The sequence below is a fragment of the Ranitomeya variabilis genome, chromosome 1, assembly GCF_051348905.1.
Source record: "Ranitomeya variabilis isolate aRanVar5 chromosome 1, aRanVar5.hap1, whole genome shotgun sequence".
Taxonomy (NCBI): domain Eukaryota; kingdom Metazoa; phylum Chordata; class Amphibia; order Anura; family Dendrobatidae; genus Ranitomeya; species Ranitomeya variabilis.
In genome coordinates, this window is record NC_135232.1 from 593,051,564 (window position 1) to 593,070,347 (window position 18,784).

At 46.9% G+C, this 18,784-nt stretch overlaps 2 protein-coding genes across 3 annotated transcripts in view; one reads left to right on the forward strand and one right to left on the reverse strand.

Annotated features, from left to right (window-relative positions):
* Positions 1-5,903, forward strand: part of CA14 (carbonic anhydrase 14) — a 29,559-nt gene extending 23,656 nt beyond the window's left edge. The window contains exons 5-11 of the mRNA XM_077258451.1: positions 2,274-2,369; positions 2,488-2,554; positions 2,636-2,793; positions 2,879-3,002; positions 3,865-3,882; positions 3,964-4,048; positions 4,832-5,903. Of these exons, the coding sequence (XP_077114566.1) occupies positions 2,274-2,369; positions 2,488-2,554; positions 2,636-2,793; positions 2,879-3,002; positions 3,865-3,882; positions 3,964-4,048; positions 4,832-4,889 (606 nt within the window). The 3' untranslated portion in view covers positions 4,890-5,903. The remainder of the gene's footprint in view (positions 1-2,273; positions 2,370-2,487; positions 2,555-2,635; positions 2,794-2,878; positions 3,003-3,864; positions 3,883-3,963; positions 4,049-4,831) is intronic.
* A 3,552-nt stretch (positions 5,904-9,455) lies between these two features.
* APH1A (aph-1A gamma-secretase subunit) lies at positions 9,456-17,037 on the reverse strand. 2 transcript variants are annotated; one of them, XM_077258470.1, is made up of 7 exons: positions 16,841-17,037; positions 14,890-15,060; positions 14,329-14,402; positions 13,271-13,393; positions 12,706-12,833; positions 12,456-12,579; positions 9,456-11,688 (listed from the first exon to the last, which is right to left on the reverse strand). In XM_077258470.1, the coding sequence occupies exons 1-7, from the start codon at positions 16,951-16,953 to the stop codon at positions 11,678-11,680; spliced, it is 744 nt and encodes a 247-aa protein (XP_077114585.1). In that variant the 5' UTR covers positions 16,954-17,037; the 3' UTR covers positions 9,456-11,677. The 2 variants fall into 2 exon arrangements, with proteins under 2 accessions (XP_077114585.1, XP_077114578.1); XM_077258463.1 differs by having other exon boundaries at positions 9,456-11,735; positions 16,841-17,029.
* Positions 17,038-18,784: the final 1,747 nt, after the last annotated feature.

Genomic DNA, 18,784 nt, shown 5'->3' on the forward strand with positions numbered 1-18,784 from the left:
GACTGCACCAGCAGAATAGGAAGTGCAGCTCTGGAGTATGATACAGGATGTAACTCAGGATCAGTAATGTAATGTATGTACACGGAGATTGCAGCAGCAGAATAGTGAGTGCAGCTCTGGAGTATAATACAGCATGTAACTCGGGATCAGTAATGTAATGTATGTACACAGTGACTGCACCAGCAGAATAGTGAGTGCAGCTCTGGAGTATAATACAGCATGTAACTCAGGATCAGTAATGTAATGTATGTACACGGTGACTGCACCAGTAGAATAGTGAGTGCAGCTCTGGAGTATAATACAGGATGTAACTCAGGATCAGTAATATAATGTATGTACACAGTGACTGCACCAGCAGAATAGTGAGAGCAGCTCTGGGGTATAATACAGGATGTAACTCAGGATCAGTAATGTAATGTATGTATACAGTGACTGCACCAGCAGAATAGTGAGAGCAGCTCTGGAGTATAATACAGGATGCAACTCAAGATCAGTAATGTAATGCAGTGACTGCTCCAGCAGAATAGTGAGTGCAGCTCTATAGTACAGGATGTAACTCAGGATCAGTACAGGATCGGTAATGTAATGTATGTACAAAGTGACTATACCAGCAGAATAGTGAGTGGAGCTCTGGGGTATAATACAGGATGTAACTCAGGATCAGTACGGGATCAGTAATGTAATATATGTACACAGTGACTGCACCAGCAGAATAGTGAGTGCAGCTCTGGGGTATAATACAGGATGTAACTCAGGATCAGTAATGTAATGTATGTACACGGTGATTGCACAAGCAGAATAGTGAGTGCAGCTCTGGAGTATAATACAGGATGTAACTCAGGATCAGTAATGTAATGTATGTACACAGTGACTGCACCAGCGGAATAGTGAGTGCAGCTCTGGGGTATAATACAGGATGTAACTCAGGATCAGTAATGTAATGTATGTACACAGTGACCGCACCAGCAGAATAGTGAGTGCAGCTCTGGAGTATAATACAGGATGTAACTCAGGATCAGTACAGGATTAGTAATGTCTGTATGTACACAGTGACTGCACCAGCAGAATAGTGAGTGCAGCTCTGGAATATAATACAGGATGTAACTCAGGATCAGTAATATAATGTATGTACACAGTGACTGCACCAGCAGAATAGTGAGCGCAGCTCTGGAGTATAATACAGGATGCATCTCAAGATCCGTAATGTAATGCAGTGACTGCTCCAGCAGAATAGTGAGTGCAGCTCTGGAGTATAGTACAGGATGTAACTCAGGATCAGTACAGGATCAGTAATGTAATATATGTACACAGTGACTGCACCAGCAGAATAGTGAGTGCAGCTGTGGAGTATAATACAGGGTGTAACTCAGGATCAGTAATGTAATGTATGTACACAGTGACTGCACCAGCAGAATAGTGAGTGCAGCTCTGGAGTATAATACAGGATGTAACTCGGGATCAGTACAGGATCAGTAATGTAGTGTATGTACACAGTGACTACACCAGCAGAATAGTGATTGCAGCTCTGGAGTATAATACAGGATGTAACTCAGGATCAGTGTAATGTAATGGAGTGACTGCTCCAGCAGAATAGTGAGTGCAGCTCTGGAGTATATTACAGAATGTATTACCTAATGATACATATGATGTACCTCTGGCTTTGGGGCCCCCTATAGTTCATCTTGCTGTGTGACTACATTTCTGGTTGTTTTGTAGTAGTTGCTATCCTGCCTTGGTTTATAGTCAGTCAGTTTTCTATCTCAGTAACCCCATAAGGATTACAGAGCTGCAGGGTCTCTTCTGCTGATTGCAGGAATGTGCTTACGCACCGCGGACAGCCTCCCCATGTCGCTCCGAGCTCACAGAACAAAGAGCACTTAATAACGCAGACCGTGGCGTCAGCAAATTGTCCCTCCACTTCCCATACTGTGGGGTTGTAGCATCCTATCAGTATGTCGTATGTTATTACCTATCGGCCTCCCGTCACTCCGCCTATGACCAGGGCATCCAGGGTTAACCTGTGGTCTGTTAGTTCATTAGTACTAGTTTATCTACATAGGTCATAACTTCTGTTATTTTAATAATCCTTTTGGGAGAGGGTACTGCATTTTTCTGCTACTAAACCCAAGGTAGTGCATACAGATTTACACTGCTCCATAGGAGCCAATGATAAATCTGTATACAGAGAGCTCCCCCTATTGGCTGCTGCAGGCAACCACAATATTATTACTGTATAAAGGGGATTTTTAACATCCGATCTTCTTCCACCCTAGTTACACATTGTCCATTACAACTCGGACAAGTTCCCAAATATCAATGAAGCCAAAGACAAGCTGAACGGACTGGCGGTGCTGGGGGTCTTAATAGAGGTGAGAGATGTGATATTATCTGTACATGTACAAAATTATAGAATATTCTCCTCCCTTTTTAACATGTGGAGGAGACTGTAGTGTAAAGCTACAACCTACAGCCTTCTTCTGTCTACAGACTGGTAGTGAAGATAACGCTGCCTACGGGAAGATCATCAGCTACTTGGATAAGGTCACCTATGCAGGTAAGAAAAGCCAGAAATGTGCGACACGGCTCCGCAGCCTCAGGACCCTCCCCCTACTAACGTCAGCTATGTGTCCGGCAGATCAGAGCGTGTCCGTCCCAACCTTCAATATCGAGGCGCTGCTTCCTGAAGGTCCAGACCAGTATTTCCGATATGGGGGCTCCTTAACCACTCCACCCTGCCATGAGAGTGTGGTGTGGACCGTCTTCTACAACAAAGTCCAGATCTCAATGTCTCAGGTCAGTCTCATTGACCCCAAAAAATATAAATCAGTGGACTTGTTTGTCTTGGACAACTTTTTTTTTTTACATTTGTGACTTGTAGATGGAGAAGATTCAGACAATGCTTTATTCTACCAAAGCCAGTTCTCCCTCGGTGGTCCTGCAGAGCAACGTGCGGCATCCTCAGCCGCTCAACCAGAGGGCTGTATATTCCTCATTCGTGATGCGTGAGTCAGTCTATATATCCGGATCATCATCATCCTTACACATATGACCCTACATCCATGACTTCAGCCAACTTCCCAACACATCCGGCTGTAATGTTGCCTGCCCTCCCCCTCAAAATAAGGTTTAATCTCCTAAATACTTGCAAATCTGTGCTATCCAACCTATGATGGTGACCTTCATCTTTCACGGTTAGGTATGATCTAGTGTTCACCTCCAATTCTCCTTCCCTACATCTTCGCTAAAATTGCTAAGATGTTGGACCATACCATGCATGTATATGTAGGGACAGTAGGCTCATCTCTAGCTCAAATTATAGCGTATTACAAGGGTTGGATCATACCATACGTACAGGGTGGGCCATTTATATGGTTACACCTAAATAAAATGGGAATGGTTGGTGATATCAAGTTCCTGTTTGTGGCACATTAGTATATGGGAGGGGAAAACTTTTCAAAATGGGTGGTGACCATGGCGGCCATTTTGAAGGCGGCCATTTTGGATTTAACTTTATAAATGGCCCACCCTGTATATGTGTATAGATTAGGGGTTCTTACTTAAGGATAGGGATTTTCCAGAACTTATGGCCAATCCTTAGGTAGCCGAATGTACAGAGACAGAACAACACAGCTCTGAACACCACGTTGTGGCCTGTTTCCGCTACTGCAGCTCAGATCCCAATCCATTTAATGGGAGATCCAGTACCAAGGATGGCGACTTAACAGTGTATGGAGCTGTAACTGTCTTACCATCAGGGGGGCTACAAGATATCGGCGCCCCAGCAATATTATATTCATGACCCATCCTAAGTCCTATACATCTTTATATATTTGTAACTATTCTTCCATTTCTTTTCTCCTACAGAACCGGCCTTAACTACAGGTAATGCCCCTTTTCTGTCATACAATTCAAAAGAAAATAACTGAGAATGAATATAACATTTTTGTTTCCCTCCCTTAAAAGGTAAAATTCTCGGTATCGTTTTTGGAACATTCCTTGGACTGCTGGGTCTCTCTTTAGTTTTGTACTATATCGTCAAACAAGTCAGGTAAGGAGTCTTTGCCTTAAATAACGCTGCCATGATAACAGAAGCATACAGTTTTAAAAGGGAAAATGGCATCAGAAAATGTCTTCTTGAAAAACAATAATAAAATCAGGTTTATTTTTAAGTGTATTTTTTGACTTTTTCTCAATATCACAATCTCTATTGCAGCCTTTTAGATTTTAACGTCCTGTTTCATGAAACTTCACATGTACAGTAGCAGCAATAAACAGACTCCACTCCCATCTTTTATATTAAAGCATCTAATGAGCATGTACCAAGGTCACTGTGCAGGCATGTGGGGCAGGGGCAACTGTGACATCACCTTTTCTCATAAGTGGACCTTTACATAGAGGTGTTTACAGTCACTGTAAACATGCCTGTGATGATAATTAGTATGCTGAAAACTCTTGAAATATTAAGTGAAAAATAAAGTCAGTGGTAAGTGTAAAAATTATACTAAGACTTTTTTTTAAGAATTTTGAAAAAAAAAAAAAATAAAAGTGATCATTTTCTGAGACATCCCCTTTAAAATAAACCCCTTTAATGAAAACATGAAGTCATTGAGCAGAATATTGATTCTGCCTCCATTACATGGTGATGACTGCCAAGCTCTTGCTGGCTATGCTGCGGTCTTCTGCTGTGTGGTTTACGCCAATGTCACAAGGATGCCAAAGAGTAATGTAATCATTTATCGCCACCTGCAGGCCACTGTGGGCATTGCAGTCACCTTTACTTTCTATGAAGAGTATATGTGCACAATAAACTTATTTCCCATTGTTTGCGTAGGAAACACAGAGCACAGACCTCGGGCCCCTCTGAACAAGCCGGGGGCATCAAGGCTTAAACTGCAAATATGAAGGCTTTATAAGACTGAGACTGCGCTCCTGCTCCGGAGCCTTTATCAAGACTGTGAAATGTATTTTTTCTAAAGATGCTGCTGCAAACTGTAGACATTCAGTATACCATATTATATGGACCAGGGCCAGGTGCTGGGGCACCACCACTACCAGCATATTGGAACGAGAACCCCACGACCTGCACCTCCTGCCTTCCTCAATCCGTCACATCTGCAATGTGCACAGACAGCAACCAGAGATCCTGAAATAGTGAGAAGGTGATGTGTTTTGTAGGTGGAAGTAGTGGGTGCTTCCATGGGAGAAAATGCTGCAGGGGTCAGCAACCTGCAGCACACCAGCAGGCCTCGAATAGAGGACTGGAGATGGAAGCAAGCCTCAGCATAAGGCGGTCAAGAAAATACACCCTCTGTGTACCCCACTGACACACATCCCCAGACTAAAGCTACCCACTACATACAAGTGCCTTCAGCTTCTTCCCTGTTCTGCAATATCACATTAACCTCTCTGTGCCAGTGGCTTCTGCAATATGTAGGAAATCACATTCTGGAAGACAATATGTTATGTTTCTTGTGTGGCTGGTATACCGTGGAGGAAGCCAATGCCCTACGTGGGTTTTATCAGCATGTGCAGATGTCCGAGGCACGAGGCTTTAGCTTCACTTGTTTCCAAAATGGCTGTCAGCACAGGCCCAGTAATGTGCGAGAACAGTGTAATGTCTGTCTGTCCGTCCATGACTTGTGTGTTCAATTTATTTTGTAATAGTAAAGCTCTACAATAAAAGTAGTAATTGTAGGCAACAGATGTGTACACATACATTGCTATTACTCTCCAGAGCTGCACTCACTATTCTGCTGGTGCAGTCACTGTGTAGCTACATTACATTACTGATCCTGTACTGATCCTGAGTTACATCCTGCATTATACCCCAGAGCTGCACTCACTATTCTGCTGGTGCAGTCACTGTGTACCTACATTACATTACTGATCCTGTACTGATCCTGAGTTACATCCTGTATTATACTCCAGAGCTGCACTCACTATTCTGCTAGTGCAGTCACTGTGTACATACATTACTGATCCTGTACTAATCCTGAGTTACATCGTGTATTATACCCCAGAGCTGCACTCACTATTCTGCTGGTGCAGTCACTGTGTACCTACATTACATTACTGATCCTGAATTACATCCTGCATTATACCCCAGAGCTGCACTCACTATTCTGCTGGTGCAGTCACTGTGTACCTACATTACATTACTGATCCTCTACTGATCCTGAGTTACATCGTGTATTATACCCCAGAGCTGCACTCACTATTCTGCTGGTGCAGTCACTGTGTACCTACATTACATTACTGATCCTCTACTGATCCTGAGTTACATCGTGTATTATACCCCAGAGCTGCACTCACTATTCTGCTGGTGGACTCACTGTGTACCTACATTACATTACTGATCCTGTACTGATCCTGAGTTACATCCTGTATTATACCCCAGAGCTGCACTCACTATTCTGCTGGTGGACTCACTGTGTACCTACATTACATTACTGATCCTGTACTGATCCTGAGTTACATCCTGTATTATACCCCAGAGCTGCACTCACTATTCTGCTGGTGCAGTCACTGTGTACATACATTACATTACTGATCCTGAGTTACATCCTGTATTATACTCCAGAGCTGCACTCACTATTCTGCTGGTGCAGTCACTGTGTACATACATTACTGATCTAGAGTTACATCCTGTATTATGCTCCAGAGCTGCACTCACTATTCTGCAGGTGCAGTCACTGTGTACATACATTACATTACTGATCCTGAGTTACATCCTTTATTATGCTCCAGAGATGCACTCACTATTCTGCTGGTGCAGTCACTGTGTACATACATTACTGATCTAGAGTTACATCCTGTATTATGCTCCAGAGCTGCACTCACTATTCTGCTAGTGCAGTCACTGTCTACATACATTACTGATCCTGTACTGATCCAGAGTTACATCCTGTATTATGCTCCAGAGCTGCACTCACTATTCTGCTGGTGCAGTCACTGTGTACATACATTACTGATCCTGAGTTACATCCTGTATTATACCCCAGAGCTGCGCTCACTATTCTGCTGGTGCAGTCAGTGGTACATACATTACATTACTGATCGTGCGTTACATCTTGTATTATACTCCAGAGCTGCACTCACTAGTCTGCTGGTGCAGTCACTGTGTACATACATTACTGATCCTGAGTTACATCCTGTGTTATGCTCCAGAGCTGCACTCACTATTCTGCTAGTGCAGTCACTGTGTACATACATTGCTGATCTAGAGTTACATCCTGTATTATGCTCCAGAGCTGCACTCACTATTCTGCTAGTGCAGTCACTGTGTACATACATTACTGATCCTGTACTGATCCAGAGTTACATCCTGTATTATACTCCAGAGCTGCACTCACTATTCTGCTAGTGTAGTCACTGTGTACATACATTACTGATCTAGAGTTACATCCTGTATTATGCTCCAGAGCTGCACTCACCATTCTGCTGGTGCAGTCACTGTGTACATACATTACTGATCCTGTACTGATCCCGAGTTACATCCGGTATTATACTCCAGAGCTGCGCTCACTATTCTGCAGGTGCAGTCACTGTGTACATACATTACTGATCCTGTACTGATCCGGAGTTACATCCTGTTTTATGCTCCAGAGCTGCACTCACTATTCTGCTAGTGCAGTCACTGTGTACATACATTACTGATCCTGTGCTGATCCAGAGTTACATCCTGTATTATGCTCCATAGCTGCACTCACTATTCTGCTGGTGCAGCCACTGTGTACATACATTACTGATCCTGTACTGATCCAGAGTTACATCCTGTATTATGCTCCAGAGCTGCATTCACTATTCTGCTGGTGCAGTCACTGTGTACATACATTACTGATCCTGAGTTACATTCTGTATTATACTCCAGAGCTGCACTCACTATTCTGCTGGTGCAGTCACTGTGTACATACATTACATTACTGATCCTGTACTGATCCTGAGTTACATCCTGTATTATACCCCAGAGCTGTACTCACTATTCTGCTATTGCAGTCACTGTGTACATACATTACTGATCCTGTACTGATCCTCAGTTACATCCTGTATTATACCCCAGAGCTGCACTCACTATTCTGCTGGTGTAGTCACTGTGTACATACATTACATTACTGATCCTGAGTTACATCCTGTATTATACTCCAGAGCTGCACTCACTATTCTGCTGGTGCAGTCACTGTGTACATACATTACTGATCCTGAGTTACATCCTGTATTATACCCCAGAGCTGCACTCACTATTCTGCTGGTGCAGTCACTGTACATACATTACATTACTGATCCTGAGTTACATCCTGTATTATACCCCAGAGCTGCACTCACTATTCTGCTGGTGCAGTCACTGTGTACATACATTACTGATCCTGAGTTACATCCTGTATTATACCCCAGAGCTGCACTCACTATTCTGCTGGTGCAGTCACTGTACATACATTACATTACTGATCCTGAGTTACATCCTGTATTATACCCCAGAGCTGCACTCACTATTCTGCTGGTGCAGTCACTGTACATACATTACATTACTGATCCTGAGTTACATCCTGTATTATACCCCAGAGCTGCACTCACTATTCTGCTGGTGCAATCACTGTGTACATACATTACTGATCCTGAGTTACATCCTGTATTATACCCCAGAGCTGCACTCACTATTCTGCTGGTGCAGTCACTGTACATACATTACATTACTGATCCTGAGTTACATCCTGTATTATACCCCAGGGCTGCACTCACTATTCTGCTGGTGCAGTCACTGTGTACATACATTACATTACTGATCCTGAGTTACATCCTGTATTATACCCCAGAGCTGCACTCACTATTCTGCTGGTGCAGTCACTGTGTACATACATTACTGATCCTGAGTTACATCCTGTATTATACCCCAGAGCTGCACTCACTATTCTGCTGGTGCAGTCACTGTACATACATTACATTACTGATCCTGAGTTACATCCTGTATTATACCCCAGAGCTGCACTCACTATTCTGCTGGTGCAGTCACTGTACATACATTACATTACTGATCCTGAGTTACATCCTGTATTATACCCCAGAGCTGCACTCACTATTCTGCTGGTGCAATCACTGTGTACATACATTACTGATCCTGAGTTACATCCTGTATTATACCCCAGAGCTGCACTCACTATTCTGCTGGTGCAGTCACTGTACATACATTACATTACTGATCCTGAGTTACATCCTGTATTATACCCCAGGGCTGCACTCACTATTCTGCTGGTGCAGTCACTGTGTACATACATTACATTACTGATCCTGAGTTACATCCTGTATTATACCCCAGGGCTGCACTCACTATTCTGCTGGTGCAGTCACTGTGTACATACATTACTGATCCTGTATTATACCCCAGAGCTGCACTCACCACTCTGCCATGTACATTCATTGCCGGGTTGCCCCGCACTTGCACATATATAAATACACTGACATAACCAAGAAATGTGTCTTTATTGGAGAAATGTATTGCAGATGTATAAACAGTAGTGATCGCTTTGTACATGTTCATTCGCTGCTGACAGGACGAGGCCGTAGACCCTGCAATGCATAGTCGGATAATGGCTGCGGAAAAACTACAACAAAAAGTCTTTGGATTTCTTCAAAGATAGTAATAAAAAAAAAAATACCTAAGACATGTACGTGGCAGCTGAAATAGGGCCCATGTAGCCTGCAGTTCACTGGAACCTGGAGGCTTAAAGGGATTGTCCATATGCACATTTTTAATACAGCTTTCTTCATTTGCCAAAAGCATCTCTCCCTGTGGAGGATGCTAATCGGAAGAGTTTTGAAACTGTCAAAAAGAAAAAACCTGTTGCCCACAGCAACCAATCACATTCTCAGGAAATTTGAAAGTCGCACTTGTGAGTGGTTGCTATGGGCAACAAAGACCGTTATTCCCCACTAAGACAGTTTCATTCATCTGCCTGAATGGCAATAACGGGTACCACGGAACGTCAGCTATCCTTCCTGGGTGGACAACCCCTTTAAATGTGATCTGCCAAATAAAAAGTCTAAACTGTACTCATGGTCTTAAAGGGATACTCAATTTTCTTGAGACACTTTTTTATTTTATTCCCTGTGGTATCGTAGACACATTTTACAGAGGCATCCATTGAGTCTAACGGCTGCTAGGGGAAGTAATAAAAGGGTCTTTAGCCTCCGAAAATGGCTGCTTCTATAGCTGGGGATTAATCTACACCTTTAAGGCCCTGTATTACAGACACACCTATAAACAAGCATCTCCGCAGCAGTAAACCTCCACTATTATCTGGCCCCCGCATGCGGACATAACCACGCCTACTTCAAAGGGGCGGGGCTTTAATATAACTGAACAATTTTGCTTTTAAGAATGCAATTTACTCATAATTCCATTAATATTCATGTCAACAGCCTTCAAGCCAATTATGCTACTTGAAAACTCCGCCCCCACGTGGGTGTGGCTTCAACTGCCTGCTTTCTAACTGGCGCCAATACTCCTCTCCAAACACAATTTAAAGGTAAACTCCACTTCTCAATTTCCAGGTAAAAATCTGCCTAAAACATCAAGCACCTCTTCGCTTTATTTCTCTAGTAATGACATTTTCTTCTCCATTCCCAACCAAAGCTACACCAAAAGAAGTAGTGTATGGTGGGAGCTCAGGTGACAGTTGTTCAACCCAAGCTCTGCTCTCAAGTCACATGACCGGTGGGTGGAGCTAAATGGTTTTCTGCTCCCAATAGGAGTTTGAAAGCAGCTTTGGCTGTGAGTGGAGGAGAAAACACAAAAAGAACTCAAAACTGGTACGAAACAGTAATGCAAAGCATTTACAATAAACCGTAGGCTACATACGCAGCTGAGTAAGGGCGTTTGTTCCCTCTTTCGGCCTTTAGTTGGCGCCCTTTTATATTTACAGCCAACTCCAAAATAATAAAAAAAAGAAAATATATACGGTATATACCAAGCAGCTACAGATAAAAAAAAAAATAGGATACGGCACCAAAATAGATCCTGACCCATCGCTGAGGTTCGGTAAGTACTGTTAATACGTCAGTGCGGAGTGATCATAGTTCAGTAAAATGAGGGTAGTAGTAGTTAAATCTCCACAGATGTATGGGTAGAAAAAAAAAAAAAAGCAAAAACGGATTGAAAATAGATGGTTTAAAAGGTCCACAGATCAGTTTTCTTCGAGTGAACCATTCTCCATTCTCTACTCACTGTCACGGATGGAAACAAATTCATGTCATGGACGCAAAAAAAAAATGTCACAGATCAAACAAAACAAAGTGGCACGGATGAAAAACACAATTGTCACAGATGGAGAAAATATGGCACGGATGGAAAACAAAAGCCGTAGACCGGTTGAGGATCCCAGTAGTAGTAGACCAGCACATGGACTGGCGGATTCAACATGATGAGCAATTCCAGATTGCCCCCACAGCCTGAGAAGGCCCAGAGCCGGCGGCCGGGACGGAAGGAGCAGGACGCCAACTGAAGAAAATGCCAATAGGAGGTGATGGTTGGGGTCTGTCTTGTCTTCATGGATGAGGGGGACAACAGAACAGAAAACAGCGGGGGAGGGGTGGAAGCCGGCTTCTGGGAGAGTCGAGCACTTGAATGGTGACTCAGTTAATGTCTGTAGGTGGCTGCACGGCAGCTGAGCGCGGGCTTCAGTCCTCATTGGGCACCTGGAGAGCAGAATAGACCATAACCTGGTTACTCTCTTGCCGTTTGCCTGCAGAAACAAAACAGTTTCTGTTTTACCTCTTAAGCCACAAGCGGCTCTGGCGCAGGCTTATCCTGCAAAACTAAAGGGCTGCAGAAACCGTGTGTGTGGTGGGGAGGGGGTCACCTGTGTAAGCAGAGCACCTACAGACTGTGGCTCTTCTGTGTGGCCCTCCGCTTCAGGATTGATAGTGGAGAGCAGAGGTGACGCTACACAGCGGGGAAGGCAGCCAGTCCAGTCTGGTTAACAATGCAAATTCAAGCTTTACATTCTCACTTCATTGTCCCTTTGCCTACTTTATCAGTGATATCGGATATTTATGTGTTGAGGTTGGGGAAGAAATTTTTTTTTCTTATAATTTTGTTTTGTTTTATTATTAATTATATTTAATGTATTACATTTATATATTTATTATATTCTCAATATAATATATATTTATTCTCAATATAATATATACTTTGTATATATATTTTTTTAATTTTTACGTATCACCCAAAACATCAGGAAGAACAAAAAATAAATAAATAAAAAAAGACAGGCTGGATATATTTTTTTTTATACATTTTCTATTTACTGATAGATATATAGATAAATATATTTTATTTTTAACACCCATTTCCTCCATATCCAGATAAGAAACAGCAACGCAGATCTCGTTGTCATTTAAGGGCTAAGCCGTCACTTCTATGCAAAATGCGATGTGCTTGTTAAAAAACGGCCTGTACTTACAAGCAAGGCATTTGCGTATGTTGTGGTGGTTGCCTCCGGCGGCCACAAAGGCCCATATTCCCATGCCCACTGTGATGACGTATATAGGGATCAGGCTGGCCTCATACCATGGGTTCAGGAACGTCTGCCAAAAAGAAAAAAGGAAATGAGAAAGAAAACATCCCCAGCAGCTCTGCAGCAGTTGTAAAACTACAACCCCCAACATGTCCTCCTGACAGACACTGCGAGCTTAGCATGGTGCCAGACTCACCAACCCAGAGGTAATCAGGTGGCTCAGGACCACCCCGACAATGTGGAATGGTTTCCGCTTTTCACAGGCTGCAAAGAAAATGATTCCCCAGAAGGTGTGCAGGAATACAATCGCCATGGTCAGGAACGCTGTGGGGAAGCAATGCCGATCATTACATGGGTATTTAATAGGATCTGCCACAGACATCTTATAAGATAGCAGAAGCAGGCTGGAGAGGTGACCACACGTGGGCAAGACCAGTGCTATTGTGGCACCGCTCATCTTAGGATCCCAGTTATTGGACCTGCACTTACTAAATACACCTGCTTTCAACAGCCGGGATCACAGAGGTCTCCAAACCTGGCCCAGGTTCAAAAGTGACCCTGGCATCTTTACAGTTAGACACGGGGGTCCCTCTGCCACCTCCTCTGCTTCCCCACAATATGACTGTGCAATGCTGACGTGTTTAAACAGGGACCTCTCTGAACCCCCAACCCCCCTGCTCATATATTTAGTCTGGAGGATATGGAGCTCTCCCACCCTCTGGGTGCTCCTCCTCTCTGCTGTCATCTCAGGTAACCCTTACCTGAAGTTAAAAAATAATACTGTGAATCTCCATGGACGCCCACGATGCCGGGGCCGACAGCGTCTGCCAAGATATTAATGACGGAGAAGACTCCGCTGATGATCCCGAACGAGAAGCCGGACACTACAAAAACAAAACAAAAGACCAAAGCGAGATCAGATCACAGAGATCACCCCGATCCTACAACGCAGGGGCGAGATCAGATCACCCCGATCCTACAACGCAGGGGCGAGATCAGATCACCCCGATCCTACAACGCAGGGGCGAGATCAGATCACCCCGATCCTACAATGCAGGAGCGAGATCAGATCACCCCGATCCTACAACGCAGGAGCGAGATCAGATCACCCCGATCCTACAACGCAGGAGCGAGATCAGATCACCCCGATCCTACAACGCAGGAGCGAGATCAGATCACCCCGATCCTACAACGCAGGAGCGAGATCAGATCACCCCGATCCTACAACGCAGGAGCGAGATCAGATCACCCCGATCCTACAACGCAGGAGCGAGATCAGATCACCCCGATCCTACAACGCAGGAGCGAGATCATATCACCCCGATCCTACAACGCAGGAGCGAGATCAGATCACCCCGATCCTACAACGCAGGAGCGAGATCAGATCACCCCGATCCTACAACGCAGGAGCGAGATCAGATCACCCCGATCCTACAACGCAGGAGCGAGATCAGATCACCCCGATCCTACAACGCAGGAGCGAGATCATATCACCCCGATCCTACAACGCAGGAGCGAGATCAGATCACCCCGATCCTACAACGCAGGAGCGAGATCAGATCACCCCGATCCAACAACGCAGGAGCGAGATCAGATCACCCCGATCCTACAATGCAGGAGCTAGATCAGATCACCCCGATCCTACAACGCAGGAGCTAGATCAGATCACCCCGATCCTACAGCGCAGGACCGAGATCAAATCACAGAGATCACCCCGATCCTACAATGCAGGACTGAGATCACCCTGACCCTACAGCGCAGGAGCGAGATCAGATCACAGAGATCACCCCAATCCTACAGCGCAGTAACATCTGCTCACCATAAGCCATCTGCCCGATGGAGATAGGAGATCGTCCGTCCTCACTGATGGTGGCCAGGCCCTCGTCCGCCTTCCTGTAGAAGAGAAAAGTCAGAGGTAATAATCCTCCATAGCTCGGTCCACATGAACAACGCCATGCTGCCTTTTTACTCTGCACCATGCGGGGTCTAATCGTAGTGTTCATAGATCGATGATTTGATTTGTGATTGGTCCCATGATTGTTGCTGTGTGAGCGGGGACAAAGGGAAGGAAAAAAGGTATGGTTTCCTGACGTCCACCCCCTTAGATGCCGCTGATCATTACTGACTGCAGCATATAAACGGTGAGATCTGAGGGGACAAGGAGATCGACATGCCAGCAAGAGGGGCACACAGAGGGCCCCTTGTCACGCGCTACATTGATTGCAGGTCCACATCTCCGAGGACGAACAAATAAAACAAATTACCTATATTTTACAAAATATCTATTAAATAAATAAAATGTTTAAAAAGATGTAATAAAAAAAAAATAAACACAAAGGTTTGCACTCACTGACAGCAAGCAGCTGTGAGCGGCACTTACTTCAGCAGCCTGTAGTAGGCGTACCGGAAGGCTTCCTGCAGCAGGACGGAGATGGCCGCCCCAAATATTAACAGGCCGTACTGGAGGCGGGAGTCGTTCCGGTCACTGACTTGGACGGAGATGAACCAGATCAAAGAGGAGAAGAGCACTGACACCAACCAGAAGAAGGAGCTGCCGGGAGGGGGAAGAGAGGTCACATGACACAGCGTTCACCATCGAGTACTAATAAAGTTACAACAGTACAAAAACCTCTGCTACCTCCTAATAGTTTGTTCTTCAATTTGACCCCCTCCTCCCTAGCTCTGCTGGCTGGGGGCAGTCACTGACAATCACAGGCCTAGCCTGACATGCTCTGTGCTGCTGTGCACACTCGTCCACCCCCGTCAGACCACTGTCCTCCATGCCTCACCTCACACCCTGACCCATCACACAGATATTCCCTCAGCCTCCCCTGAAACACTCTGTGCTGCTGTGCACACTCGTCCACCCGCGTCAGACCACTGTCCTCCATGCCTCACCTCACACCCTGACCCATCACACAGATATTCCCTCAGCCTCCCATGAAACACTCTGTGCTGCTGTGCACACTCGTCCACCCCCGTCAGACCACTGTCCTCCATGCCTCACCTCACACCCTGACCCATCACACAGATATTCCCTCAGCCTCCCCTGAAACACTCTGTGCTGCTGTGCACACTCGTCCACCCCCGTCAGACCACTGTCCTCCATGCCTCACCTCAGATATTCCCTCTGCCTCCCCTGAAACACTCTGTGCTGCTGTGCACACTCGTCCACCCGCTGTCAGACCACTGTCCTCCATGCCTCACCTCAGATATTGCCTCTGCCTCCCCTGAAACACTCTGTGCTGCTGTGCACACTCGCCCACCCGCTGTCAGACCACTGTCCTCCATGCCTCACCTCAGATATTCCCTCTGCCTCCCCTGAAACACTCTGTGCTGCTGTGCACACTCGCCCACCCGCTGTCAGACCACTGTCCTCCATGCCTCACCTCAGATATTCCCTCTGCCTCCCCTGAAACACTCTGTGCTGCTGTGCACACTCGTCCACCCGCTGTCAGACCACTGTCCTCCATGCCTCACCTCAGATATTCCCTCTGCCTCCCCTGAAACACTCTGTGCTGCTGTGCACACTCGCCCACCCGCTGTCAGACCACTGTCCTCCATGCCTCACCTCAGATATTCCCTCTGCCTCCCCTGAAACACTCTGTGCTGCTGTGCACACTCGTCCACCCGCTGTCAGACCACTGTCCTCCATGCCTCACCTCAGATATTCCCTCTGCCTCCCCTGAAACACTCTGTGCTGCTGTGCACACTCGCCCACCCGCTGTCAGACCACTGTCCTCCATGCCTCACCTCAGATATTCCCTCTGCCTCCCCTGAAACACTCTGTGCTGCTGTGCACACTCGCCCACCCGCTGTCAGACCACTGTCCTCCATGCCTCACCTCACACCCTGACCCATCACACAGATATTCCCTCAGCCTCCCCTGAAACACTCTGTGCTGCTGTGCACACTCGTCCACGCGCTGTCAGACCACTGTCCTCCATGCCTCACCTCACACCCTGACCCATCACACAGATATTCCCTCTGCCTCCCCTGAAACACTCTGTGCTGCTGTGCACACTCGTCCACGCGCTGTCAGACCACTGTCCTCCATGCCTCACCTCAGATATTGCCTCTGCCTCCCCTGAAACACTCTGTGCTGCTGTGCACACTCGTCCACGCGCTGTCAGACCACTGTCCTCCATGCCTGGCCTCACACCCTGACCCTGTCCCATCACACAGATATTCCCTCAGCCTCCCCTGAAACACTCTGTGCTGCTGTGACCACACTGATAACACAGCAGCACTATCGGCCCCTTACTAGAACTATTCCCTAGCCAACAGGAAGCAAAGCAATAAGGCGCCACAGAGCACCAGGACTACCATACCCAGCCACCAGGATGATAACTCTCAGCGGGTCCCCGGCGATAGTCAAGATAAACAGCGACAGCGCCGGCCCGAAGGCCACAAAGGTGCAGCCGAAAAACACGGCCAGCCCCATCTTCCCGGAGCGCCACTTCCGCCTCCCCCGTACGGAGGCCGGCGAGGAACAGCGCGTCCTCTGCGTGCGCACCTAACGTGCGTCAATCCAAGGCATGCCGGGAGATGTAGTCTTCTCCTGACTGGATGTAGCCGCTGTGTACGTGTAGCTTCTCCAATCTCCTCGGGCACCAGTGGGCCCGTTGTGTCTTGTGTGCCTGTAATAGCGCCACTATCATACAGCGCTCACTCCCCTGACGGTCTCACCCGCCACACAACGTTACAGGGTGCAGTCTTATCTCCACAATGTATTTATTTGTGAAAACGTTAATAATGAATTACAGAAATATACAAGTGACTAAAAGTGGGCATGGAAGGTAACACAGCGGGAATATCACAGGGGACACAGGGAGTATCACGGGGCACAGAGGGAATATCACAGGGGACACAGCACACAGGGAGTATCACGGGGCACAGAGGGAATATCACAGGGGGCACAGAGGGAATATCACAGGGGACACAGGCAGTATCACAGGGGGCACAGAGGGTGTATCACAGGGGGCACAGAGGGTGTATCACAGGGGGCACAGAGGGAATATCACAGGGGACACAGGCAGTATCACAGGGGGCACAGAGGGTGTATCACAGGGGGCACAGAGGGAATATCACAGGGGGCACAGAGGGAATATCACAGGGGACACAGAGGGAATATCACAGGGGGTACAGAGGGAGTATCACAGGGGGCACAGAGGGAATATCACAGGGGACACAGAGGGAATATCACAGGGGGCACAGGGAATATCACAGGGGGCAAAGAGGGAATATCACAGGGGGCACAGAGGGAATATCACAGGGAGTATCACAGGGGGCACAGAGGGAATATCACAGGGGGCACAGAGGGAATATCACAGGGGGCACAGGGAATATCACAGGGCACAGAGGGAATATCACGGGGCACAGAGGGAATATCACAGGGGGCACAGGGAATATCACAGGGGGCACAGAGGGAATATCACAGGGGACACAGGGAGTATCACGGGGCACAGAGGGAATATCACAGGGGGCACAGAGGGAATATCACAGGGGACACAGGCAGTATCACAGGGGGCACAGAGGGTGTATCACAGGGGGCACAGAGGGTGTATCACAGGGGGCACAGAGGGTGTATCACAGGGGGCACAGAGGGAATATCACAGGGGCACAGAGGGAATATCACAGGGGACACAGAGGGAATATCACAGGGGGTACAGAGGGAGTATCACAGGGGGCACAGAGGGAATATCACAGGGGACACAGAGGGAATATCACAGGGGGCACAGAGGGAATATCACAGGGGGCACAGAGGGAATATCACAGGGAGTATCACAGGGGGCACAGAGGGAATATCACAGGGGGCACAGAGGGAATATCACGGGGCACAGAGGGAATATCACAGGGGGCACAGAGGGAATATCACGGGGCACAGAGGGAATATCACGGGGCACAGAGGGAATATCACAGGGGGCACAGAGGGAATATCACAGGGGGCACAGAGGGAATATCACAGGGGGCACAGGCAGTATCTCGGGGCACAGAGGGAATATCACAGGGGGCACAGGGAATATCACAGGGGGCACAGGCAGTATCACGGGGCACAGAGGGAATATCACAGGGGGCACAGAGGGAATATCACGGGGCACAGAGGGAATATCACAGGGGGCACAGAGGGAATATCACGGGGCACAGAGGGAGTATCACAGGGGGCACAGAGGGAATATCACGGGGCACAGAGGGAGTATCACAGGGGGCACAGAGGGAGTATCACGGGGCACAGAGGGAATATCACAGGGGGCACAGAGGATGTATCACGGGGC